This window comes from Babylonia areolata, chromosome 1, assembly GCF_041734735.1.
Source record: "Babylonia areolata isolate BAREFJ2019XMU chromosome 1, ASM4173473v1, whole genome shotgun sequence".
Taxonomy (NCBI): Eukaryota; Metazoa; Mollusca; class Gastropoda; order Neogastropoda; family Buccinidae; genus Babylonia; species Babylonia areolata.
Window position 1 is genome coordinate 30317303 of NC_134876.1, and position 25271 is coordinate 30342573.

The 25271-nt window shown below is 38.7% G+C and overlaps 1 protein-coding gene across 1 annotated transcript in view; it reads right to left on the minus strand.

The window, feature by feature from the left end:
- The window catches only part of LOC143279402 (multidrug resistance-associated protein 1-like), a 64200-nt gene that overhangs the window by 12530 nt on the left and 26399 nt on the right, over positions 1-25271 (minus strand). Inside the window, exons 11-23 of the mRNA XM_076583476.1 lie at positions 24985-25050; positions 24386-24523; positions 23711-23857; positions 23234-23318; positions 22908-22974; positions 21791-21917; positions 20766-20942; positions 19307-19474; positions 18106-18310; positions 16755-16836; positions 15890-16076; positions 14924-15140; positions 5905-6215 (exon numbers count right to left, since the gene is read on the minus strand). Coding sequence (XP_076439591.1) covers positions 5905-6215; positions 14924-15140; positions 15890-16076; positions 16755-16836; positions 18106-18310; positions 19307-19474; positions 20766-20942; positions 21791-21917; positions 22908-22974; positions 23234-23318; positions 23711-23857; positions 24386-24523; positions 24985-25050 — 1977 coding nt within the window. The remainder of the gene's footprint in view (positions 1-5904; positions 6216-14923; positions 15141-15889; positions 16077-16754; positions 16837-18105; positions 18311-19306; positions 19475-20765; positions 20943-21790; positions 21918-22907; positions 22975-23233; positions 23319-23710; positions 23858-24385; positions 24524-24984; positions 25051-25271) is intronic.

The following is a 25271-nucleotide window of genomic DNA, read 5'->3' on the forward strand; positions in this document are numbered from 1 at the left end:
ATCTGAACAGAATCAAACATAAAGTGAAAACTGAAAGACCATTTTAAACAATGGTTCAGTCTGTACAGTCACAGCTGGTCTAAGATGGACATGGCTGATTCGTATATGGAAAAGACAGCCATCTAGTCATACTCATCAACTGGAAATGTAAAGATCCATGGATGAAACACAGATAAACATGAAAATGAAATCAATCAGTTCGCTGACCATCTTTAAATTTACAATGGGAAAATCTGAAGACAGAAAACTGGCCTTCCGAGGCACATTGGTAAATCTTGAACTGGACCACAATACTGACTTTCTATCCCCAACCAACAAATAAGATTGTTTAATCAGACTACAAATAAATAAATGTTTTTCCGAACTTTAAAATTTTTTTTTTTTTATAATCTGAACGCTCATGATTCCATACACCTAGCAATTAAGAGAAAGAGAACATGTCACATCAAAATGGTTTAACAAAAATCAAAACAACAAAATTTCCATCTACCTGTTACCAGAAAATAAACAGCTCTTTGAATACTGGGAGATCGTCCACTAGCCACCAACATATGTGAAAGGACTATCAGAACAACTACTGAACATCCTGATAAAGTCAAAGCAAGAATGGACAAGCCTTTCAACACAATGAAACCCATCTTTCCATCCCACAGATGACACCAGCAAAAACAACAAAAAATGTTCAGTCCTGTTTCACAGGTATCTTGTGATGAATAGACCCAAGTTTACACAGGTGAAACTGCTAGGGGACTGGACATCAGAATTATCAGAGAACATCTGAACACCAACAACAAAGAGACCTTGACAAAAAGAACACTGCTCAAAAGCACAAGACCTAGGCCAGGGAAAGCAAGCCTTCTAGGAGACAGATCGGATGACCATGACACAAGGAAAACCATCCCTGAACAGATAAGGAAGCCAGATCACATGACTTTTCCAACATCTGTGGAGTAACACTTGCACCACAGGACACAAGCTGTAAATCTGGCTCCCTGGATGTCATACCCTAAAACTCCAGCTGCTTGAAGACAGTTTCCTGATCACACTGACAGCTCAAATCACAGCTACAAATCAATGACTTTGCCTTTTTTTCTTTTACCTCCTCAAATCACAGCTACAAATCAATGACTTTGCCTTTTTTTCTTTTACCTTTTTTCTGCAACCATGTTTTTATTTTCAGATGTAGAGTGTTTCTTATAACCTAAATATGCATCCCTCTCTCAACATCAAAACATTAAATTCAATCACTTTTATGCTTACTTATTTTCATGGAGTGGTTCACATCAAACACATTAACTATTCCACCATTTCAAATAATAAAAGGCAAAAAGGAAGACAAAAAAAAAGAAAAAGAATTAAAAAAAAAATGACATGAACTGAAGTGACATTCATGCTTTCATAAACTACCACATTCACTACCATTCTGGGCAACTTTCATAAAGTACATCCATATACTTGTGCACATAAACACTGGTTCATCTGGAAAATACATACTGTAGCCAAATTTAACAACATAGAAAACTAATTCCGAAATCACTGTGATGCATACTGCATTATTTTTTTTCTTAAAGGGAAATCAGACATTTTCGTCATCAGGGATGACTGGTCTATACTGAGACCATCCTTATTGTGTTGTGTCTGTAATGTACTTTGTATTTGGCTATGTCCATTTTTGTTTGTTAATGGTTCAGAGTTGGCTGTTTGCTATTGTATGTTTCTGTATGTCTGTGGGTTCTCTTCTCGTGTTTTCTGTCATTGTCTCTTGCCCTTCGGGTTCGTTGCCTTTTATCCTCTGACTTCATCTTTAGAGCTGCAGCTTGTTTGGTGGTTGTTGTCTTGGGCTTTTTCTTGCATCCTGCTGATACATTTAATCTTCATCTGGTTCTTCCACTGGTTGTTGCCCGGTGTCCTCTTTTCTTCATACTGCATTTCCTGTCCATCTCCTCTTCTTTGTTTTCTTCACATTTGGTGGCAGGCCAGGGGGGGTGTCTGGTCGTTCATGTATTGCCATTAGTATGTGAATGAGCATGCACGTGTAAAGTCGTGCGTGTGAATGTGTGGGGTGAGCGCGCGCGCGTTATCCTATTTTTGCTCATCATCATTTTTCCCTTTTGGTCCCTAAATCTATTTTATTTCCTTAGATACATACATACATATATAAATCTCTCTCTCTCTCTCTCTCCATATATATATATATATATATATATACACACACACACACACACATATATAGAACATGAATACAACAGTCACATAAGCATCTCTTGCAGTCATGCAAAGCAAAGTAGCATGCACCTCTCTCTCTACCTCTCTCTCTTTCTCCCTCTCTCTTTCACTTGGTTGTCACTTTCTCAATATTTCAATATTTTCCAATGCTTTCTTAAAATCGATCTCTGGTGTTCACTCTCATGTTTATCTCAGTATCAAATATTAGTTCTAAGTGTTTACATTTTCCATATTTGAACTTGGAGATTGTTAGTCGTGATATTAGCAAGACATGATTGATTTGGTTTCTGAGATTTGTTTTCAGTTTAAAAGAGCTGGGAAGTCCAAAAAGAGCGACTTTTTCACTAATATTGATGTGCTGCTCAAAATGTGTCAAGATATATTGTGGTACCATTTTCCAAAAAGATGACAATTTCTGACAGTGATAAAAGGAGTGTTCAATGAAGTCAACCTCTTGACACCACATGCATTTGTTTGAATTTGCTACCCCCATTTTATGCAACATAATGTTGGTTGGGTAAAATTATGAATTAACTTAAAATGAAGCAGCCTTAGTCTTGATTCTTTCGTACAGTCACGAGCTGTGGTAAAGTAATCGTTTATATCTAGCTTTCGTTTCCAGAACTGACTTGCGCATATGTCATGGTTTTGTTTTTTGTTGATCATTTCTCTGATCGTTTTGTTATGTAATGTACTCAAGAACCCTCTGTCTGTGTTGATTTCGTGTCCAACTGTGTGTTGTGTAGGGTCTCTGTTCATTTCAGCTTTCCAGGCATTTGGTATAGCATTGATCAGTGCATTGTACTCCAACACAAGGCCAGCATATGAACCAATCTGTTCGTACGTCATTAGATTTCCAGTAGTCCACGAATCTTGTATGTTGTTTATACCGGCTTTTGCCCATCTGCCGAAAAAAATAGTTTTCCCTTTGTATTTAACGGTTTTGTTGTTCCAAATTGGTTCGGTTCGCGTGTTTTCTACTTGTCGTTCTGAATTCAAAGCTGTAGTAGCTTTTAGGACTTCTTTCCAAAATACCGATTTCATCTTATGTAAGCCTTGTATTTCGTTTGGGGCGATGTTTGCATTGAAAGTGCAATGAATGTTCGTGAAGGGAGACATTTGTTCTTTAGCTAATAGTGTCCAAAAAGACCTGTCTCTATCTTCTGCTACAAATTTGGATGCCCATTTTGCAAGAAACATCCTTTGTTGGTGTTCCACGTTTATCATATTCAAGCCACCTTCTTCTAATTTTAGATTAAGCACGCTTCTCTTTATCTTTTCGAAAGCCTTTTTATTGTTGTATTTGCGTTTCCATAAGAATCTGTATACGATACTGCTGATGTAATTTAGAGTTATTTTAGGTATAGCCAACGCTTGCAAGATATATGAGAGTTGTGACAGAAGCAGAGTTTTTGCCAGTATTATTTTACCATATAGTGTAGGATTCCTGCGTTCCCATGTCTTTATTATTCTCAGGATGTTTTCGATTTTTTCTGACCAGTTTTCTTTGATTAGCGATGCCTCTGAAGAGGCCGAGAAGTAGACTCCCAAGATTTTCAGTTTTCTGTTTATCATTGGGATTCGTCAACCTTCCCGCTTTCATTTTTGTTTGTACCAAGCCATATACCTTTCGATTTTAGCTTAATCAGTTTTAGACCAGAGAATTCTTCAAACTGTTCGACAATTTGGATCGCTAGTTTAATGTCTCTTTTGTTTTTCATTGTTAATGTTGTATCATCTGCGAATTGTTTGACTATTGTTGTTGCTTTGATGGAACCATTTTGAACAGAGATTCCTTTTATATCCTGGTTATTCCGGATTTTAATTGCAAGGATCTCAACAGCAATTATAAAAAGCATAGGGCTCGGTGGACAACCTAGTTTTATCCCTCGTTCCGCAGGAAACCATTCTGATAGCCAAGCTCCATTATGGCTGCAACTTTCTGATTGACTCATCGCGGTTGTGATGAGATGTATAAATTTTGGGCCGAAATTAAAGATGCTGAGTGCCTCCATGATACATTTTTTGGATAGAGTATCTAAGGCCTTGGAAAAATCTAGTGCAACTAGTACACCAGCCTGGTTTGTTTTATCTATATATGAAGTAAGATCATCAATAAGCCTTAGATGAGAAGTTATATTTCTGCCTTTTATAAAACCTACCTGATCGTTATTTATTATCTGCTTTATTACCTTTTGCAGACGTCTAGCAAGAGCTTTTGTGTAAATCTTATAATCTGTGTTCGTCAATGTAATCAGTCTATAATTACTTAAGTTATTCTTGTCCAGATTTTGACCTTTATGTAATAGTTACTGCATTATTGTTAATATAAACAAAGTTTAGAAAATACACTTTCTCTGCTCTGTCATAAGTGATGAACATGTTGCATAAAGTGTGAGAGTGGATCAGATGCAGACTTGTTTACTCGGCATGCTGAAAAATTCCAAATGCATTGAAGTTGCATCACAAGATATTGATTTATGAAAAACTTGCAAATAACAAAAATATGTGAAATACAAAGGAATGTAAAAGGTGTCTAACATATATACTCTTTAAAGCACTGTAAGTTTGAAAAAAAGAAAACAAACACACACACAAAAAACACACCACTGATTAATTATGTTTCTGGTTTAGCATGCATGCTAAAGTGAATAAGCAACCTCATAACAGAAACTTGTCTCAGAAAGTTAACAAGCATCCAAAACACTATACTTTGTACATTGCTTATTTTCTACCTAAATATGTACTGATTGCTTACTAGTTACATTCAGATTTAATGTTGACACCCACCTAACGTGATTCAAACTCACATTCCTCAAACTAATCCACTAAAACTAGCAAAGTAACACAACAAGTTGACAAAATAACTAGCAAGTTAACCACCTAATCATAAGCAAAACAACCAGAGAAGTGACTGACCAATGAACGCATATGAATAACATGAATGGTGTCTGCTACTCAGTGACAAGCTCTGGAAAAGGAAGCAGTACACTTGCACAACCTCAACCTCTTAGCACAACATCCATGCCTGCTGACGTTAGGTTCATGCAGAAGCAATGTCAGACCGGAGGTCCAAGAGATACTCTAGTCAAGTCCAAAGTAACATCCACTTTTACAGAAAGTGTGTTAGCATCCATAAACAAACCAAACAAACCAAAAAAAAAAAAACACCTAAAAAAAACCAAACCAATCCCAACCAACAACAAAAAACAACCAAAAAGCAACACAAAAAAAAAAGAAAAAAAAAGAAGCCAATATGAAGATGATAAACACAAGTTTCTACAAGCCAAAATTAATGAGACACAAAGTCCAACACACACAGGACGCAAATGTTAATTTTTGTTAACCCCTGGACTGCTAACTGTGGTGAAATGAGAGCAGAGTGGCATTCATTTGAGCCACTACACTTTGTATCTTTTTTAAGTGGTGTAAATGGTTCTACTGAAGAGAACAATGCCAGCCTAAGAGGAAGTTCAGGTAAAGAATGGTGACTGACATCCTGACATTCATCTTATTTGGGTGACTGCCCTTCACTTATATATATATATATAAGTGTATTGGTCAGTGGCAGTCAAGGGGTTAAATCAATTATAAAAAAAGAAAAAGAAAAAAGGGTGATCTGGCAAAATCACCAACGCAAGGAAAAAAAAAAAGAAGAAGTGATTGCCCTGTATGTACCTGAACAAGGTAATAGAAAATCAAGAGGGGGACGATGACGGACAGAAACAGAGGGGTGCCTATGGAGATGACAATGATGGTGCCGACAACTTGCAGCATGCACATGAAGAACATGTGGGCATTGATGGGCACCACACTGTCAATGGTGTCCACGTCCTTGCTGAAACGATTGATGATGCGCCCCAGCGGGGTCACGTCAAAGAACATCATGGGACACCGCAGGATGGTGTCCAGAAATGACACGTGAAGCACGCGAGACGCGTTGCGGGCGCCCAGGGTCCGAATCAGCGTCCCCAGGTAAATGAAGAAACCTGGGAGACAAGGGGAAGCATAGGCAACGCCTTGAGTGTCTGAACTGAATGTGTTAAAAAAAAAAAAGAAAAAAAAGATTAGAAAACGAAAAGAAAAAGAAAAGAACGGTTCTTGCTTTTGAAGGAGATGTTCTATGTCCACAGGATTTATGACTAAAGGCTTAAGGATCTGCAACGGATCAGAAAAGAAATCAGGAATGAATACTGCTGTCTGCTGAAAACATACCAAAACATTGCACAAACCTCATAGAAACCAAAACAAATACATCAAATGCTAAATGAAAGAAAATAATAATTAAAGCACATAAACACTCCACACAAAAAAAGAGCAAAAAAGCATTAGTCCTGCAAGAAGCCTGATCTGGATGAAGATAAATAATCAGACACTGAACACAAACAACCTTCAGTCAGAGGATGTTCACAGAACAACGAGTGAACATCACCCACAAGTCAAAAGACTGAAGAACAGTCCAGATGCCTGGGTCTCTGGGTTTTATCACATTGCCCTGCTTCAGGAGACAACTAATTCCCATGTTTTCCGTCCGCTCCTTACTTCATCACACCGTCCTTCCTGCCAAGTCACTCCTGGACATCTCTGGCTCCAACCCCACTTTCTTCTGCCTTTTTATCTACATGCCCCCTCCCCTTTTTTAATTAAAAAACCCCCCAAAAAACAAACAAGATCAAATTAGTTATCTCCCTATGAGCATCTGTACTGACTGTGTGCATGTATTTATTCTTACGTGTGTGTGTGTGTGTGTGTGTGTGTGTGTGTGTGTGTGTGTACATGCAAACTCATAGAGAGGTGCTTAACGTTTTAACCAAGTGACCGCTGGACACAATGTAGCTGAATAAAGTGCGGATGTATTTGCTGACCTGTTAAAAAAAGAAAAGAAAAAAAAAAGAGAAAAAATCTCAACACAGGGAAGTAATAAGTAACAGTCCTTCAAGACAACCACACTCTTTCTTACCAGAAGCAACTGAAGCAATTAAAAGGTTGCAACATTTCAAGTATGCTTGGAACCGCTGTCACCACAACCAATATCCATCCACAACTTTCAGCAGTCCTCCTAAACTGGGCTTCAGAGAGAAGTTCAAAGTGAAGAAGACTCAGGACTGTGTCAACCCAGGTGACTGCTACAGCACAACCATATGACGGAAAGCCAGAGGCTGAGAGCCCATATGCTGTCCTTGGTAGTCATCGTCAAAGATATGTACAGGCATTTCAGTGTCAAGACAGTGGGTGATTGATATCCCCTACCTTGCATGGCAGGCAGCTTTGATACTCTGGATGAATCTCAGTATCATTCTATGCTGGATCTTGCCAGTGACCACTGTCAATGAGCTTTTCAACCAGAGATCGCCACAAGACTGCATTTGCCACAACCATGGCTCTACTGAAATACACAAGGATGCCAATGAGACTGTGTCAGCATTTCAGAGGTTCGTGCAGACAACAATGTTGGACTTCTTTTCCTCCGTTTTCTGTGCACTTGGATGATGATCTTGTTCACTCAAAGAATTCTGACAAATATGGAATATTTGGAACATACCCTTGGCCAGATCAAAGACTGTTTTTTAAAGCCACAAATGGACAGGTGCTACTTCTTGAATCTAGAGGTAAGGTTTCTCAGACGAAAGTTTCTGAAAGAGGGGAAATTAACAAAAACAAAGTTGGTCTGGCACATAACTGATAAACTCTCATGATTATAACAGATATTCACAGGTTTGCAAGGTACTTCAGATGCTTTGTAAATGGTTCTACACAGACAACAGAACCTCCACACAATATGCAGCTAAGGCGATGCGTGACAGTGAAAAAAACAACAACACTACAGACATCATGCACCTTAGAAACACAAGACAGCAGTCAGTGTTCAATGTCTTGAGGTTAGTGCTAACAAAATCCCTTTTCTGGTATATACATAGTTCAGCTGGCTTTTAATCCTCAAATCTGAAGCCATCAAAAGTTGACTTTGTATAGTATGACCACATGCGGGTGATAGTTTTTGCCAGTCAGAACCAGTTGACTTTGTACAGTATGACCACATGTGAGTGATAGTTGTTGCCAGTCAGGATCTTCAAAACCAGAGAAAGAAGACTCAACTACAACAGCATAACGCTAGGGTTTTCTTGCAATGAAAATGGTTCTGAGTGAGGAGCTCAAGCATATTTCCTTGCTCTCAATTTTGTTATCTACACTGAAGATCATCCCTTGGTGCACTTTAAGACAGTAAAAAATTGAGTAAAATTTACAATGTTCTCTGAACACATGTTCCAAAATATGTGTTACTTAATATCACTTGGGTTCATACTTGATCAATAAAATAAAAGCACATTCCTTCTGGTATTGTCTTTTGTCTTAAAATAAAAAGAAAAAAAAGAGGCTGTTCAATACTAAGAAAAAGGAAGATGAAATGCAAAAACAAAATAAAAAAACTTAAGATGGCAGAAAACTGACAGTGATCAAGTGTAACAGATAAGTGATCGCATAAATACTAGCAATGTAGAGGGAAAGAGAAACCCATTACATGTGCCACAGGCTACACAGAGAGGGCGAACAAAAAGAAGTTTAACAAAAAATGTATAACAAACACAAACACACAAAGACAAAAAGATGCTGTTCCATTGTTAAGCTGACAACTATATCTAAAGTGTTAATCTGTGGAAAATGACCTAGTACTGTACAAAAGAATTCATCATTTAATCAATAACAGTTGACTGCATATCTGCTTTAAATCTCAAACTTTTTTTCTTATCCATACACTTCATTTAGTTTTTTGACATTTTTTTTCTTTCTTTTATTTTTTGTTTCTTGAGTTTGGAGCTGGAAGGGGGAGGTGAGGGGGTGGTAGCAAAACTGTACGCTTGTTTTTATGTTGCTGGGACGAATCACTTAAAATCAATTCACTCTCATTGTATCATGTGGAGTATAAAAAAAACAACAACAACAAAACTCAAGTCCATCTCTCAAATTATCTTCTATCTAACAGCATTCTTCCTCTAAATCTGAACACATTCACCCAGAACTTCAACTAAATCTTGTTACCAAATTTCCAAGAGAGATCAAATTTGGCCATGAGAAGCAATGTGACAATGCCCAACAGTTATTAAAAAGTAATGTTCAGGCACAGTGCCCAATACCAATTAAAATCTGATGTTCACACACGATCCAAATAACTTGTTTAAAAAAAAAAAAGACTTGGAAACAAAGTGAGTGTGTGTGTGTGTGTGTGTGTGTGTGTGTGTGTGTGTGTGTGTGAGTGGAAGGGGGAACTGAAGGGTTGGGGTAAGGAGGGGGAGAGACGCTGAAATGCATGCAATAAGATCAGCTGTTGCCTACTTGCAACAGAACATGAACAATAAGAGTACAACACTACTGCATAAACCTCCCCCAAAACAACAAAACTGCTAAGGCAAAGCAAAATGTTCTTAATGCCAACACAAACACAGGAGTCCTCCTCACAGAGTGAGAGACACTGTTACCCTTTCCAGGATTTTGAGGTCAGAGGTATTAGATATGATGCTCATACACGACTACTGCTCAAGCTTGGAACTGAATAAACCCACCAAACATGCACAATATCAATAAACAGCACAGGCCAGTGGACTCAAATAAGTGTTTTCAAATAAGTATTTGTATTTCTTTTTATCACAACAGATTTCTCTGTGTGAAATTCAGGCTGCTCTCCCCAGGGAGAGTGCGTCACTATACTACAGTGCCACCCATTTTTGACTCACTTGTGTAAACAAAGTGAATCTATGTTTTAACCCGGTGTTCGGTTGTCTGTGTGTGTGTGTGTGGTAAACTTTAACGTTGCTATTTTCTCTGCAAATACTTTGTCAGTTGACACCAAATTTGGCATAAAAATAGGAAAAATTCAGTTCTTTCCAGTCATCTTGTTTAAAACAATATTGCACCTCTGGGATGGGCACGAAAAAAGAAAAAAAAGAAGGCAAATTATATGCAAACTGAATTTACTGTTATATTTATTTTATTTTTTATTCTCTAAACTTGGCACTTTGATCTGATATTCTGACACAACAAGAGCAGTCATTTTTATCATTTTTTTGTTCAAACAGGAACTTCTTTTGCTAAGCATGGAAGTTATATTTATTTTGCATGTCTGTGGTTAAGATAGTAAAAAAGGGAAATTAATCTGTAATTAATGCTACGGGGCTTAATTTGCTTTAAACTGATCTTTCTCATCTTAAACATTATATTTTGAAACTATACTCAATACATAAAAAGCTTGTGTGTTTCACTCTCAGTGTACAGGGCTTTCACTATGTTCATTCGCCTAAGTGGTCTTTTTCGGAAAATACTAAAATCAATACTACGAGTGGACTATATAGATCTACTGGCTGAGCCCTGAAGGTCATGGGCAAAAATCAATTGCGTACACATATTTATACATATTCAAAGTGCGTGCTCATATTCTTCATGAACGCGAACGACGCCATTTTGTTTCAAGTTGTTGACCTGCCCATTCAATCCTATATTCAATCGACAATACACGATAACATGTGATGGAAAGCTGGAGAAGGAGACTGTTCAACATTTATTCAAAGAAAGATTTGTGAACACCTCATCACTTACTGGATTATGCCCCAAACTGCCAAAAAAATATCCACAGAATCAGTCGGAATTCACAGTTAAAAATAATAAACCATGAGAGTTAATACCCTTGAATTGATGAAATTTAAAAATTTCCAATTTTGACTTTTCTCAAAATGAAGTCCTTTTCACTTCATACGACATTTAGAAGTACTTTACTTGGCTCTACATGTTATTAGTTCAACAAAATACTCAATTTTCCTATCAACTTTAAAACTACAGAACTAGAATGAATATAAAAGAGAAATTGAATCGACCGTGTCAACTGGGTGTAACTAAACTTGTACATCTATCTAGATCCAGAGAAAACGGCTAAAGATTGCAGTGTGATTGCGGCGATAGCCACGTCTCCTTTAACACGGACTAAAAAAGAATTTATAATTGCCCTTAGAGATTTTTTGAATGCCCAAGATACACCAGAATAATATGATTTAAACAGCGTTCTCACTGCGAATACCGCAATCGATTTATCAACCTTTAAAAAAGCATGTTTAACCCTTTGAGCCCTGACCACCGCTTTACTGGTGGTGGGGAGGGGTGGCATAATGCCTGGCCACCGGTTGAATGGTGCGTAAACACTTGTGTCGTGTTTTGCTATTGGTTGACTTATACTGAAAAGCCATTCAGAAAAACCATAATCTTCTGACATCAGCGAATGTAGTACCAACATTACTGCGCCTTTTCACTGTGTTTTGTGCATGTGCTTTGGATAAAAAAGATCGATTCTGCATGCTCAGATTCATTTTCAACATCACTATCTGTAGCAAAATCATCCGATTCGAATTCCACCTCACTATCAGAGTAATCATTGTCATACTCTACTTCCGATAAATCATCAAGCATATCAATTACTTGCTGCGTTGTGTACAGTTGTTTTCTCGCATGTTTTGTCCCTGATTTCTGCCCTGACGGGCCAGGTTGAGACTCTGCACGCTTCAAGTGTTGACACACTGCTCAACCGGTGGCTGGGCATTATGTCATTTTTCTCTGCTACCGGTAAAGCAGTGGTCAGGGCTCGAAGGGTTTAATACCAATTATTTGCAAATTCTGGCTCATGAGCTCAGGCGGAAGGGTTAAAATTGCTCAGGAACTCAGGGCTCAAAGGGTTAAATGTTATATTTTTTAACGTCAGTTAAGGACCCACGATAGTGTAATGGGTAAGACAGTTTCTTCTCACCTGAACATGCGGGGTTTGAGTCTGCTGTTAGGACTTTTTCTTTTCTTTTTCTTTTAACCCGAAGCTTTATAATAACAAATACAGAACACGTTTTAACTATTAGATTTTTTTTAAGTGTATCACATTAGATTTTTTAAAAAAGTGTATCACAAATGAGTCTTGAAGGCCTTGCCTCTCTTGTTTTGTATTTTTTCCTGCGTGCAGTTTTATTTGTTTTTTCTACTGAAGTGGATTTTTCTGCAGAATTTTGTCAGGAACAACCCTTTTGTTGCCATGGGTTCTTTTACGTGTGCTAAGTGCATGCTGCACACAGGACCTAGGATTATCATTTCATCCGAATGACTAGCGTCCAGACCACCACTCAATGTCTAGTGGAGGGGGAGAAAGCATCGGTGGCTGAGCTGTGATTCGAACCAGCGCACTCAGATTCTCTTGCTTCCTAGGCGGACGCGTTACCTCTAGGCCATCACTCCACATAAGTATCACGGATACAACAGATTTAGGAAGCCCTCAGGTTTTTGCTCTTGTTCTAACATGCTTTTCCTATTACACAGATTACATATGTTCAAACTCCCAGGTCAAACAAAAAACAAAACAAAAACATGTCAAGGCTGGGATAGTATAGAAAGCAGGATGGTGAAGTGCTGGCATTGGGAACTGATCAAGACACACACAGAAGATGGGATGACCACAAGAAAAAAACAAAAAGGTGAGGTCAGCAACAGACACAAAACTCTTAACTGTATGGAATCTTTTAAAACTTTAAAACTTATCTGATAAAAATAAACTTGAAAATCAAACAGCACAGTTCAATGCTTTGACCAGTGATTGCCGCAGGAGACTGGAGGATGGAATGGTGATCATGGCAGGGCCTGTCCAGGGCAGAGGGCAAGAAATGGTCATCAGCGCTAAAACCCAACATTTTGCAAATGCTGTGTAGCAGAGGGTGAGCAAAGTGGGAGGGTGAGGGCAGGCTGTGAAGCGGCAAGACTAAGCTTCTAGAATGCCGACAGGAACGAAAAGCTTAGAGACTGTCAAGCTGGTAAATGTTATTAAAGAGCCGCTTTTGTTGTTTGATGTTTTCATTCCTGTCCAAAACCACCCTTTAGATAAGTTTACGGGAAACTGTCTGTGCTGTGCTGACTCGCAGGAATCCAAGTGTGGGCAGAATCGTCTGTGGAAGCAGAGAGAAACTGCGACAGGTAGTTCGGAGGATAGGGGGATACAGAAGCGTGGACAGTGATCATAGGGGGATTGCTGGGGAGAGGACTCTCACCACCCTACCTGAATTGCCCAATAGCCCAGAGCCGGCACCGGCAGGGTGCACGCAGCCAGAGGGGTGGAGTAGGCGATCACCACCAGTGTTCCCACCACTGACAGAACACAGTTCATCATGGAACGCACGGTGAAGGGGACGACATAGTCCAACTCAGCCACGTCCTCGCTACATCTGTTCAGCACGCGCCCCTGGGGTGTGACTGTATAGAAAGACAAGGGGCAGCGCAGCAGAGAGGACACGAGACGGGAGAAGAGAAGGCGGGAGGCGGCCACTCCACCCATGGCCGTCCACCAAGAGCACAGCATCACCAGTGCACCTACAGCAGGACAGGTCTGGTTGTCTTCTCTTCATGCCACACCATGGCTTCATGTATGTGTATGTGCATCAACAATAATGGAAGGAAACTGAGTCAGAAAATATGCATTAACAACAAAAACAAACAAAAAGTGAACAGATCATAGAATACACTTAGTAAAGCTGCACAAGCACATTATGAAAAGTAAAGACGGAATATAACAACAAAAACAAACAAAAAGTGAATAGATCATAGAATACATTTAGTAAAGCTGCACAAGCACATTATGAAAAGCAAAGACAGAATTTAATCAGTCAATATCAATATATACAGACTCTTAACTTTAAAGTATGAAAATGAAGAAAAGAATGCACACACAGCTGCACAAGCACATTATGAAAAGTAAAGACAGAATATAATCAGTCAATATCAATATATACAGACTCTTAACTTTAAAGTATGAAAATGAAGAAAAGAATGCACACACATTGTTTAAAGCAAAAGCAGGTATAAGTATTGAAAAACAGTAGTAGATTATGGAAACAAAATGATTCAATGAATGAATTATTACATTACTGTAAATCTTGTTAGTAAAAAGGAGTGATGCACAGGACTTGTTTTGTCTTTTTGGAACGGAAGTGAAGGAATAATTGTGGACAGACATTATTCTCTGAACATGTGGAAGTTAAGAAGTCTGTGCCAGTCTGAGGTCCTAGAAACCATTTGGCAATTTCAAAACAAATGGCACACAACATCTAAATCCCTTTACAGACACACCTATTCATTTGTCTGCAAAATGGAAAAAATGAAAACACTCAATCAGGAGCAAGTGTTCTAATCAAAATCAAAGGACTATTTTAGTCCTTCTCTCATTTGGTCTCGCCCCAACTACTGTAACTCTGTCAAGTCTGGTTGCCTGTTTCATCCATTCACTCCCTTCAGCGCATACAAAACTCTGCTGCTCAATTTGTCCTCAGACATGATCTGAGTACATCACTCCTTTCTTGCAATCTCTCCATTGGCTCCCTGACTCCCACAGAATAAAGTACTAAATCAGCACTTGCTGTTGCAAATGCATAAACAAATCTGCCCCATCCTATCCATATGACAGCCTTCACCTCTACACCCCAACTCACTCTCTATGATCAGACCCGCTCTGTGTCTGTGTTACTAGATTTAAACACCCCACAATTGACCACTGCTCTTTCTCTGTCTTTGGACCTTACACTTGGAACAATCTCCCGCTTTCATTTTCTCAAATCCCTATATTCAGCTCTTTCAAGTCTGGCCTAAAAACCCAGCTCTTTCCAAAACAGCAACAAGCCAAAGCTTGCCTCACCCTGCAAAACGCCTAGGGCGCCGTATACCCCCAGTCGCTTGTTGCGAAGGTCAGTGTCTTGAGTGGCGTTTGGAAGGCGGGCGTCGTTGCTCCATTCAGACAGCCAGACATTGGCATAAATGCTGGAGGCGTTGTACAGGATGTAGAAAAGAATGATGATGAATGACAGAAGTGCTCCCACTGCCTTCAGGTATGTCAGAAACACTGACAGTTTGACCTGCCCAGCAAAAAGAATAGCACTTGCCCAGGGAAACTGAATCACCACCCAGAGCGCAACACCATAGTCTCCAGAGACTGATGGATGTCTTTCTATTCACCCCAGCTTTGAACAGATACCAGAATCTAAACACTGACTTTGGCTTCATGTACTTTTTAGGATTGAACTGATTTCTCACACAATCAAATTTTGGAGATTCCTGATCTCCAGTTACATCTGTATCAGTTATGGGTAATGCACAGTTCTCATGGAATGCTAGGATGCCTGCCAACTCCAACTGGTAATTTGTGATTGCTACATCTAAACTAAAACATCTACATCTAAAAATCTAAAATCAAATTTACATTTACAGCTGTGCTCTGACACACACGAATTTCACATGTACACACACACAAGATAAACAGAAAGAGAAAAAAGAAAAATGGTTCAAACCTATTTTATGTCTGATTACAAGAGCTATAATCCTTAATAATCCTATCAATACATTTCCTTGCTGAATACTCAAGATTGTTACATAATATGTCTGATTACAAGAGCTATAATCCTTAATAATCCTATCAATACATTTCCTTGCTGAATACTCAAGATTGTTACATAAAGAACATTTCCTTTCCCAACAACCCATGAAAAAAAAATTTAAACCTTTCCAAAGACAAAAAACAAAACAAAACAAACAAAAACACCAAAAACTCTTTCTCTTTCCAAACACCAAGACAACAATATGTGCACAGCCATTTGAAGACACTAACCCGACCAGTCTCCATGCTTTCTGCTTGGATAAGCTTGTCCTTTTCCTTTGCTTGCTTCTCAATGAATTTTTCCTCCTCTAACACGCTCATCTGTTTTCTGTGGCTGTCACCCGCTGAGGAAATGGACACCTGGCTGCCATAGTTTTCTGATGCTGAACGCAGACGCTGGCTGAGTGCAGAAATTTGTCTGCAGACCAAAAGGAAGATGACAAATAGAGTTGTGACCCTTTTGACCTGTTGTTTTTTGTGCGAACCAATCTAATCAGAAGGCACACAGTACTGTATCCAAGTTGGGACAATGGTAAAAACTTGGTTGGGTAAGCAGAAAGAGGACCTACAAAGACAGACTGAGAAAGGGATGGAGAGAAGGCATTCATGGCCTAATTTCAAGATGACAAATCCTATCTGTAAAGTATAATAAGAAATATACAAATGGTTTTGAACACATACATCTGTGATAAAAACATTTTCATGATCATGAAGAATAATAAGTCAGGGAAATCATAAGAACTAAGGGGAAAAAAAAGCCCCTGGATAAAATCAGCTTGTGATATAAAAAGTCTTAAGTTTGAAAAGCTCACTTAAAAGTTTATATTGAGAGAAGTTCTTTTCGTTAAACATGAACACGTTCTGCCCATAGAGATGCCGTCAGTTTGTAAATAAATTATAAGATCGTTGTTGTAAATACTGTTAATTATTCTTGAATATGTAACTTTTTCTTAGAAATCTCAATGTAATTTTGATGTGATCTCTTTAACACTTAAACATGTACATATCTTTTAAATGCATATTCCATGTTTGTATTGTGAGCATGAGCAACACAACATGTTACTTTCTCTTTGGAGAATTAGTGGACCTGAGATACCTCTGAAGTATGGAAGCTCCAGCACGTGTGTCATCAGTGGAGGATGACAGCTGTGTAATGATTTCCTCACCCATGCTCAGCGCTGTGAGGAAGAACACACTTTACATGTAATAAAATATGTCATTTTGATTACATCTCTTCAGATTCTTATCCAACTTGCGAGCTTTTGTGATACGAATCTGTCCAGATTTGATCAAAACAACATACTTCATGTCCAGACTCGATCGAAACAATATGCTTTGCTTCCTCGAAATAGCACCTGTGTACCAATCTGCATTTGAACAATGAATAGAACAGATAAAGATATTAAAAAAAAAAAAAAAAAAAAAAAAAAAGAGAGAGAGAAGAAAAAAACAAACACACCATTATTTTGGAAATACCACCCACCGCAAATTATTATGTACAAAAAAAAACAAAACAAAAAAACAAACAAAAAAAACCCCTGACCATTGTAGACAATGTACAGTAACAATGCTATTTTGTGTGTGTGCGTGTGTGTGAAATTTTGTCAGCTGATAATGTGACTAATTACTTCAAGACTACAATCAGTAATGTCTACTTGGATCTGGAAGTGAAATATGTCAGTTTGATGAAACTGAGACAGTGAGAAGTAACTAAAACTCAAAAGCATAACATGCATGAAATATGTTTTATTCAAACACATGCATGCAAGATTACAAATCTTTACTTCAAATTCAAAACACTTTACTGTCTGCTTCAAGCAATTAAAACAGAACATTTTACACAGATGTTTACACACACACAACCACACACTTGTCAATTTCATACATATTAGAAGGGAAAAATCAACCAAAACTCTTTGGGAATGAAGAGCTGAATTCGTCTATAACACTGCAAGAGAACCTAATGCGCTTCATATGCAAAGTTTGAAGCACAAAGATTCTAAACCTTCCAAATAATACACATCTTAAATCTACGTTATGCACATGATTCACTATTAACAATCAATCACTGTGAATGCCTCATGCATTCAACTTTCTGCTTTTGTAATTTGCTTTCACGTAAGCATCATGTATTTATGTAATTTTACATGATACACAATTTTCTACTGTTTTACAAATAATAAAGTATTCTATAAAACTCAAAAGCTTAATTGAATGTAATTATCTACAGACATGATTAAACAACAACCAAAAATCAAAAGAAAACCAACATACTAACACATGTGGGTGCACATAAACACACAATGTACACAATAGAGTGCTTCATTCTTTATTTCTGGCAGAAGTATCTCTTTTACTTTTCTATGAAACCACAAAGATGCAGATTTCCTTCAAAAGAACTAAAGACTGCCAGGTCTGACACTTACAACATACGCAGCTGCACCCACCTTCCAGATCCTCGGGGTTAACAAGCGCACCGCCTTCATGGTCCATCTCCTCAGACAAGTAGTTCCGGAGAAACTCGGCAAAGGCACCATTGTGGTCCATGAGCTGGGCGAAGGAGCCCACTTCGGAGATCTGACCATCTTTCAGCACAACAATGTTGTCCACTTTGGGCAGGAATCCAATCCCATGTGTCACCAGGATTCGGGTCTGGGTGACAGATCAATCCTCCATTCACAGTGATGCCTTTGAGCAACTACAGTATATCTTCAGGGCAGCCATTTTGAAAAGTTCTGATATCAATGCAAATGAAAAGTCTGAAAGCTTGTAATAATCATGACTCAAAATCAAGACATACACATTTTTTTAAGCAAGATGCTTTTTGATGGAAAGTAACGGTATAGCAGGATAATGACTTAAATTAACTAATTGGAAATTAATTAAAATGACGTTAAAAACATTTCTTTCCCTTTCCACAGAATTACATCCACACCCACTGGTGCCAGTTATCATGTGAGTGTGACAAATAAGGATCATACTCCATTGCCTTTCTGCCCCGACAGGAAGCATGTTTTCACAACTTGACTCCTGTAAACAACAGATATGTCATCCCTGCACCCCTCCCCGCAAGGGAAAAAACTCTGCATCGCTTCAGTGTGCAGGACTGAAACCCCAATTGAATGACACAGGAAACAGATGAGGAGTGCCCAATTGCAGCTGTCAGTCAGCTCTATCCAGGTAGGCAGCCTGTTGTGCAAACGACTCCGTGTTTGTAAAGCGCTTACAGCTTGGTCTCCAACCAAGGATAGGCGCTATATAAGTATCCATATCCATCCATCCATTCATGTTTTGAGTGATAAATCAATCCTTCATTCATATGTCCACCATTCATAAAGTCTATAAATTATTCACAACAAATGTTGGGTATCTATGAAAAAAGTCACGGTTAAGTATGTGTAATTAAACTAATATTACAAGATCATTTTCTCCTCAGGTTTTAAGTGATGAGGCCTGACTGAAATGAAAGGCTTGCAACTCAAATGTTATCTTTTTTTTAATATCTTATGTCCCTCAATAAACAAATACAGCGAGTACCTTCGTGATTGGTGGATTCATTTAGTCTCTAAATCCAATTTGACGATTTTAGACTTAAAAAACAACAACAACCTTTCCCTTTTTAATCCCGATAAATAAGCAACTTGTCACCTTGTTCTTCAAAATTCCTTCTGGGCCGATAACATTGTCGAAGATGTGTTTGCCAACATGAGAGTCCACTGCACTGAGGGGATCATCCAGCAGGTAGACGTCAGCATCATAGTAGGTGGCCCTGGCCAGACTCACTCTCTGTTTCTGTCCTCCACTCAGATTGATGCCCTGATGACACACATTAAAAAGGTTCAAAGAGTAAAGCTCCCATAGCTTTTATAGCTGACCATAGAACAGTGATCTAATATTCACTGTGTCTAGGGGTCAGCATAGGAAGACATGGGGCCCAATCCTCTCCTTCTGCCCCTCTTAACCGTCCTCCACTGGTCAGGAACCCAGTGACACCTGGGTGGAGTGAGGAAAAGATGATGATGAAGTGCCTTTCCCAAAGACACAATACCAAGTATGTGACCATGATACCATTTCTTCAATCACTATGCGTTACTGAAATATCCAGACATACATCAAATTATATGCAAGTGATACCTTTTCTCCACTCACTGTTCATTAGCAGAGTATCCACATATATATCAAGGATGTGACCAGGATGCCTTTTCTCCAATTACTAGACATTTGGCCAAAGGGCCTTTCAGTATCAAGCCCCTCTTGTCTGGAATTCTCTTCCTCTGGATCTTTATCACTTAACCAACGCTGTCCTCTTTTAAAACAAACTTGAAAACCCACTTGCTCAAACAAGCTTTTGGGTGTGATGAAGCACAGCTATTTGCATTATTTCTCCTCCTTCCCACCCCAATTTACCCTCTTCTGAAACCATCATGTAGTGGGTATTTATGTTTGTGTGCACTAATGTGTATATGTGCTCTGTATGTATGTGCGTGTGTAGAGCATTTCTTTTATGTGCGTGCATGTGTGCGCGTTTTTGAGTGCATGTGTGTGTGCGTGTGTGTGTGTGCGTGTGTGTGTGCCTGCAAGCGTGTGTGTGTGTGTGATTGCTCATATATGAAATTTGTAGTGTTATCTTGATTTTTATAAATACACATACATGTGTTGTTTTTTCAAGTGCAGAGGTAGCTGTATTGTTTCATGTGAGGCAATTCAAGTCAATTATATGGGGAGTTTGCACCATATAAGTACAATCTATTATTATCATTATTATTATCATTGTTAATTAGCAGAGTCCAAGGAATTATATGAGCACTGTTCATCGAAGAGTATGTACAGATATCAAGTATGTGATCATACCTCTTCTCCAATCACTGTCCATTAGCAGAGTATCTGTATGAACACTTTTCATTGGCATATTATCCATATACACACCAAGAATGTGACCATGATACCTTTTCTCCAATCTCTGTTCTTTAGCACATTATTGACAGATACGTGAAGTATGAAACGATGACAGCTTTTCGCTGATCAATGTTCAATAGCAGAGTATCCAAATGCACACTGTTCATAAGCAGAGTATTGACAGATATATCCAGTGCGAAACCATGAATACCTTTTCTCCGATCTCTGTCTGATCTCCAGCAGGTAACATATCCAGATCAGGCTGAAGAGCACAGGAGTATATGACTTTGTCATATTTTTCCTGGTTGAAATCACTGTTAAACAGCATGTTGTTCTGCAATGTGTCGTTTTGGATCCATGCTTGCTGTGCCACATAGGCAACAGAACCCTAGGACACCAACAGAAAGGTAGTGAGTACAGAAAAGACAAAGGCAGTACAAATGCAACGGATGAACCAAAAAAAAAAGTGTTGATTTTTGCTTTGTGAACTTTCTTTTCTAAAGTGAGTGAGTGAGTGAGTGAGTGAGAGACAGAGAGAGAGAGAGAGAGAGAGAGAGAGAGAGAGAGTGTGTGTGTGTGTGTGTGTGTGTGTGTGTGCACCAACAGAAAGGTAGTGAGTTCAGATGAGAGAAAGGCAGTACAAACGCAACGGATGAACAAAACAAAAATGTATTTGTGTGTGTGTGTGTGTGTGTGTGTGTATGTGTGTGTGCGCATGTGCACACGTGCACGTGAGTGTGTGTGTGTGAGTGCATGTGTGTGTGTGCATGCGTTTTCTGTATCTCACACTATCTGACAAATGAAGGCTCAGGTAAAGAGAGATTAAGGTTCAGGAAAAGACAGATGACGGGACAAATCAAGGATCAGGTAAAGACAGATAAAGGTTAGGTAAAGACAAGCATCACTGTCTGCAAATAAAAAAAACCAAATAAACCTAAACAAACAGCACATATCCTTGTGTTGCATCCAATTTGTCACATTTTTTTTACCATCTCACTAAAAGTAAACACATACGATCATCGCCATCAGTATAAAAACTATAAACACATTGTTCCAGTACCTCCACACATTTTTGTCCATCTCCATTTTCTTTTCATCACCATAAATACAAACACAATGAACACAACTACCTTCATGTTCACAGATTCACACTTTTTGTCCATCTCTCTGAAAATAAACATACATATAATTTTTTGCCATCAGCACAAGCACAACAAACACATTGTTACCAAGTACCTTAACACTGACGGATCCAGACTTTTTGTCCATCTCCCCAAGCAAGGCTGCCAGAAGGGAGGACTTCCCTGCGCCAACTGCTCCCACCACTGCTACTAAGGACCCCTCCAAAACCTCCAGGTTCAGGCTGCAAACAGAAAAAAAAAAGAAAAAAAGAGAAAGAAATTATCATCTGTGGTTAAGCCAGTCCCATACTTTAACTACAGTGCTGCTGTGAAATCAAAAGCACCGTTAAGCATTTTGTCTTCATTCTACGACTGACAAAAGCGTTTCTGCTAAGTTTGTACTTTTGGCTGAAAGGCACAACCTGACCAATATGACCGGATATGACACAGTCTAATCCTTATATCACTATTTGTTTATGAAATGATTACCTCACATGAATTTGTTCATGTTACAGCATGTATTGACTGATTCAGAGAAAATGTTGAATTAACGTTTCTGAGACATTCAGTGTGGATCTATTGCTTTCATTAATTAACAGCCATCTTAAAAAATGAACACTCTCAAAAGCTCTTATCAATGTATATCTATGTCTATATAATTATATCCCTCTACTGATGTAAATATACATATGCACATATGAGTGTATACACACACACACACACACACATATATATATATCTATAGACAGACAGACCAATAGATAGATAGATATGAAACACCAAATTTGGTTCCATGAATGCTTGGAGATGGTAAGAAAAAGCCAATGTCAAAGTTTACCACACATGCACATGTGTACAAGTAAATAAAAACATACAAACACACAACCAGTTTGGTTTATGATAGATAATTTATTGATACACAGTTAAAGGTTAAGGTCTGACTGTCTTTTATTATCTTTGGAGCAGCGAATTCATATCCAATGTGTCTATGGCTCAATAAAGGAATGCGTGAGGCACAATCCTCTCCCGCTGCTTTTATCTTCCCCAACTGAAATCAGGTACCCATTCACACCTGGGTGGAGTGAGGAAAACTGGAGTAAAGTGCTTTTCCCACGGACGCCAACATCATGCCGAAACAAAGCTGATGAACACTGGATCAAAACTCCAATGCCTAACCTCCTATTTTTAGATGTGCATAGAAAAAATGTGGGTGAAAATGGTTGAAATCTTACTTTTTGATAGCATCTGGAGCCTCCCTGTCCCAGGTGAAAGTCCCATCGGTGATCCTCACAGCCAAATCTGAAAGGAACACAATTCATTCAAATGGTTATGATCTCACTATCCTGTCAATCTGTTGTATTTACTCTTAACATCTTCATAAAAAAAACATGGTTCAGTAAAATTCAAAGCAATTATCCATCTTTACCAACATTCTCATCCACCCTTAAACATTCCACTGTCAAGTGTTTTATCTCTGATGGAGAAATAATTCATTCCATGAAAATAAACCAAGCATTAACATCTCAATAGCACTTGTTACAGGAAGGCTTGAACTTACTGTCTGTAGAACTTTGTTGCACAGCATCAGCATCCAGTTCGTCATTGTCCAGAAACTTCTGGAGACGTTTCAGCGAAACACTTGCCTGTACAAACACAGAACCATGTATCAAAGTAAAATCAAATGATACTTAAACAGCTACTACAGGTATTCAAATGTATCTTTACATGCTGGTATCAAGTAAATGCTGCTGTGTGTGTTCGATGCTTCATCATTTGATCTCTCAAACATGTTACATGCAAATGCATGCACACACATATATTATTCATACACACAGATATGGACACATAAAGGGGAGGAAAGATAACGATTATGGTAACAACAATAAGCCATTCAAAGTCCAGATGATTTTGTCAAGGCAACAAAGAAACATGGGGTGAGCAAAGGAGAGAGAAAGTCAGTGAGAGAGAGACTGAGAGAGAAAAAGACCATGTTGGGACACTTTACTTTCAAGACACTGATGCAATACAGGCTTACCTGCACAATATTGGTGATGACGTTGGGCAACATTGACATCGGGAAGCGCATGATGTTGAACAGTGATAAGGACACAAATGCCTTCTCTGCATCCAGCACATTGTCAGAATCTGACATTGTGTACACTGCGAATGTCGTCAGAGAAACCTGAAAAAAACAACAGACTGCATGCAGCATCTGGTTGTAGTCGACAGCAGTTTAACATCTAAACCGCACTCTTTCTTTCTTTCTTTCTTCTTTTTTTCTCTCACTGTGGAACTCCTCATACATAAAAAGCTAATTTCTTATGGTGCACACAGACACAAATAAGAGTACAAATAAAACATGTAAATAATATCAAATTCAAGTCTGTATATTGCACTGTATTTGTATAATTTTTGTCACAACAGATTTCTCTGCATGAAACTTGTGCTGCTTTCCCTGAGCAGAGTGTCCTGCCACAGTGCAGCACCACCCATATTTTTTCTATGGTTTTTCTATCTGCAAATGTATTTGCTTTACTATCAAGGTGGATTATTCTACAGCATTTTGCCAGGGACAACCCCTTTACTGCCGTGGGTTCTTTTATGCGCACCAAGTGCATGTTGCACAAGGGACCTTGGTTAATCATCTCATCCAAATAAACCCCCCAAACACAATGGACTGCCAAGTTTCTTGGCCCTGCAGACCACTGACCATGAACGGAGCACAGGACCAGGTGAAGGAGCTGCAAGCATTAAGGTAGGCTGCCTTCTTCAGCACTTCCAGTTCCTGGTTCCGGATGCCCAGAATCTGCTGCTGGAACGACTTCTCCCAGGCGTACAGCTTCAACACCTGAAACAAACCCAGGGCACCTCTTGGGGTCAACATGATGTGGAGCACACAGAACTGCACATGCATGCAGAAAATGTTTTCTGAATCTTTAAAAATATTCTTTACAACAACCAGGGAATGACAACTGATACCTTAGTCACACAACTTGTTTTGAAGTTTTTTCTTCTTCTATTCCTTCAACATTCAAGATACAGGTTTTTGCAGTGTCTTATCAGTTGAGAAGTAAGTCTGAGACAAATCTTAAAGCTGATCTCTGGTGCTGGGTTGCAATGCTGTACTGTTTTTGTTGATCCTGCAAAACTCTTCCCAAGTTTTATACCAGCAGCAAATGTGTAGATCTAAAGTGTTAACAGCAGGGTCAAATGTCCTGGGTCTGTGACCAATGTCTGATGTTGCAGTACACCTTTGTTGCCAGTAGCAAACAACACTTACTTGATTTTATTGACACATGAAATGCTCACCTTGATCCCATTGAGAACTTCATTCATCAACTTGATCCTGTTATCTTTCAGCTTCATCTGATCCACCTAAAAACAACAAGAAAGACAAGCAAGATAATGTTACTCTGATCAACTATGGTTTGGATACATCCTATTTTGGACAAACATAAAGAATCCACTAATATGGTAATATCAGAAACACACATATATACAAAATACAAAAGCAGTGTTCCACATCACAGAAAGCAATTCATGGTGTTAAATAAATTCTTCAAAATGAAAAGTGTTTTTTTATTCTAAAAAAAAAA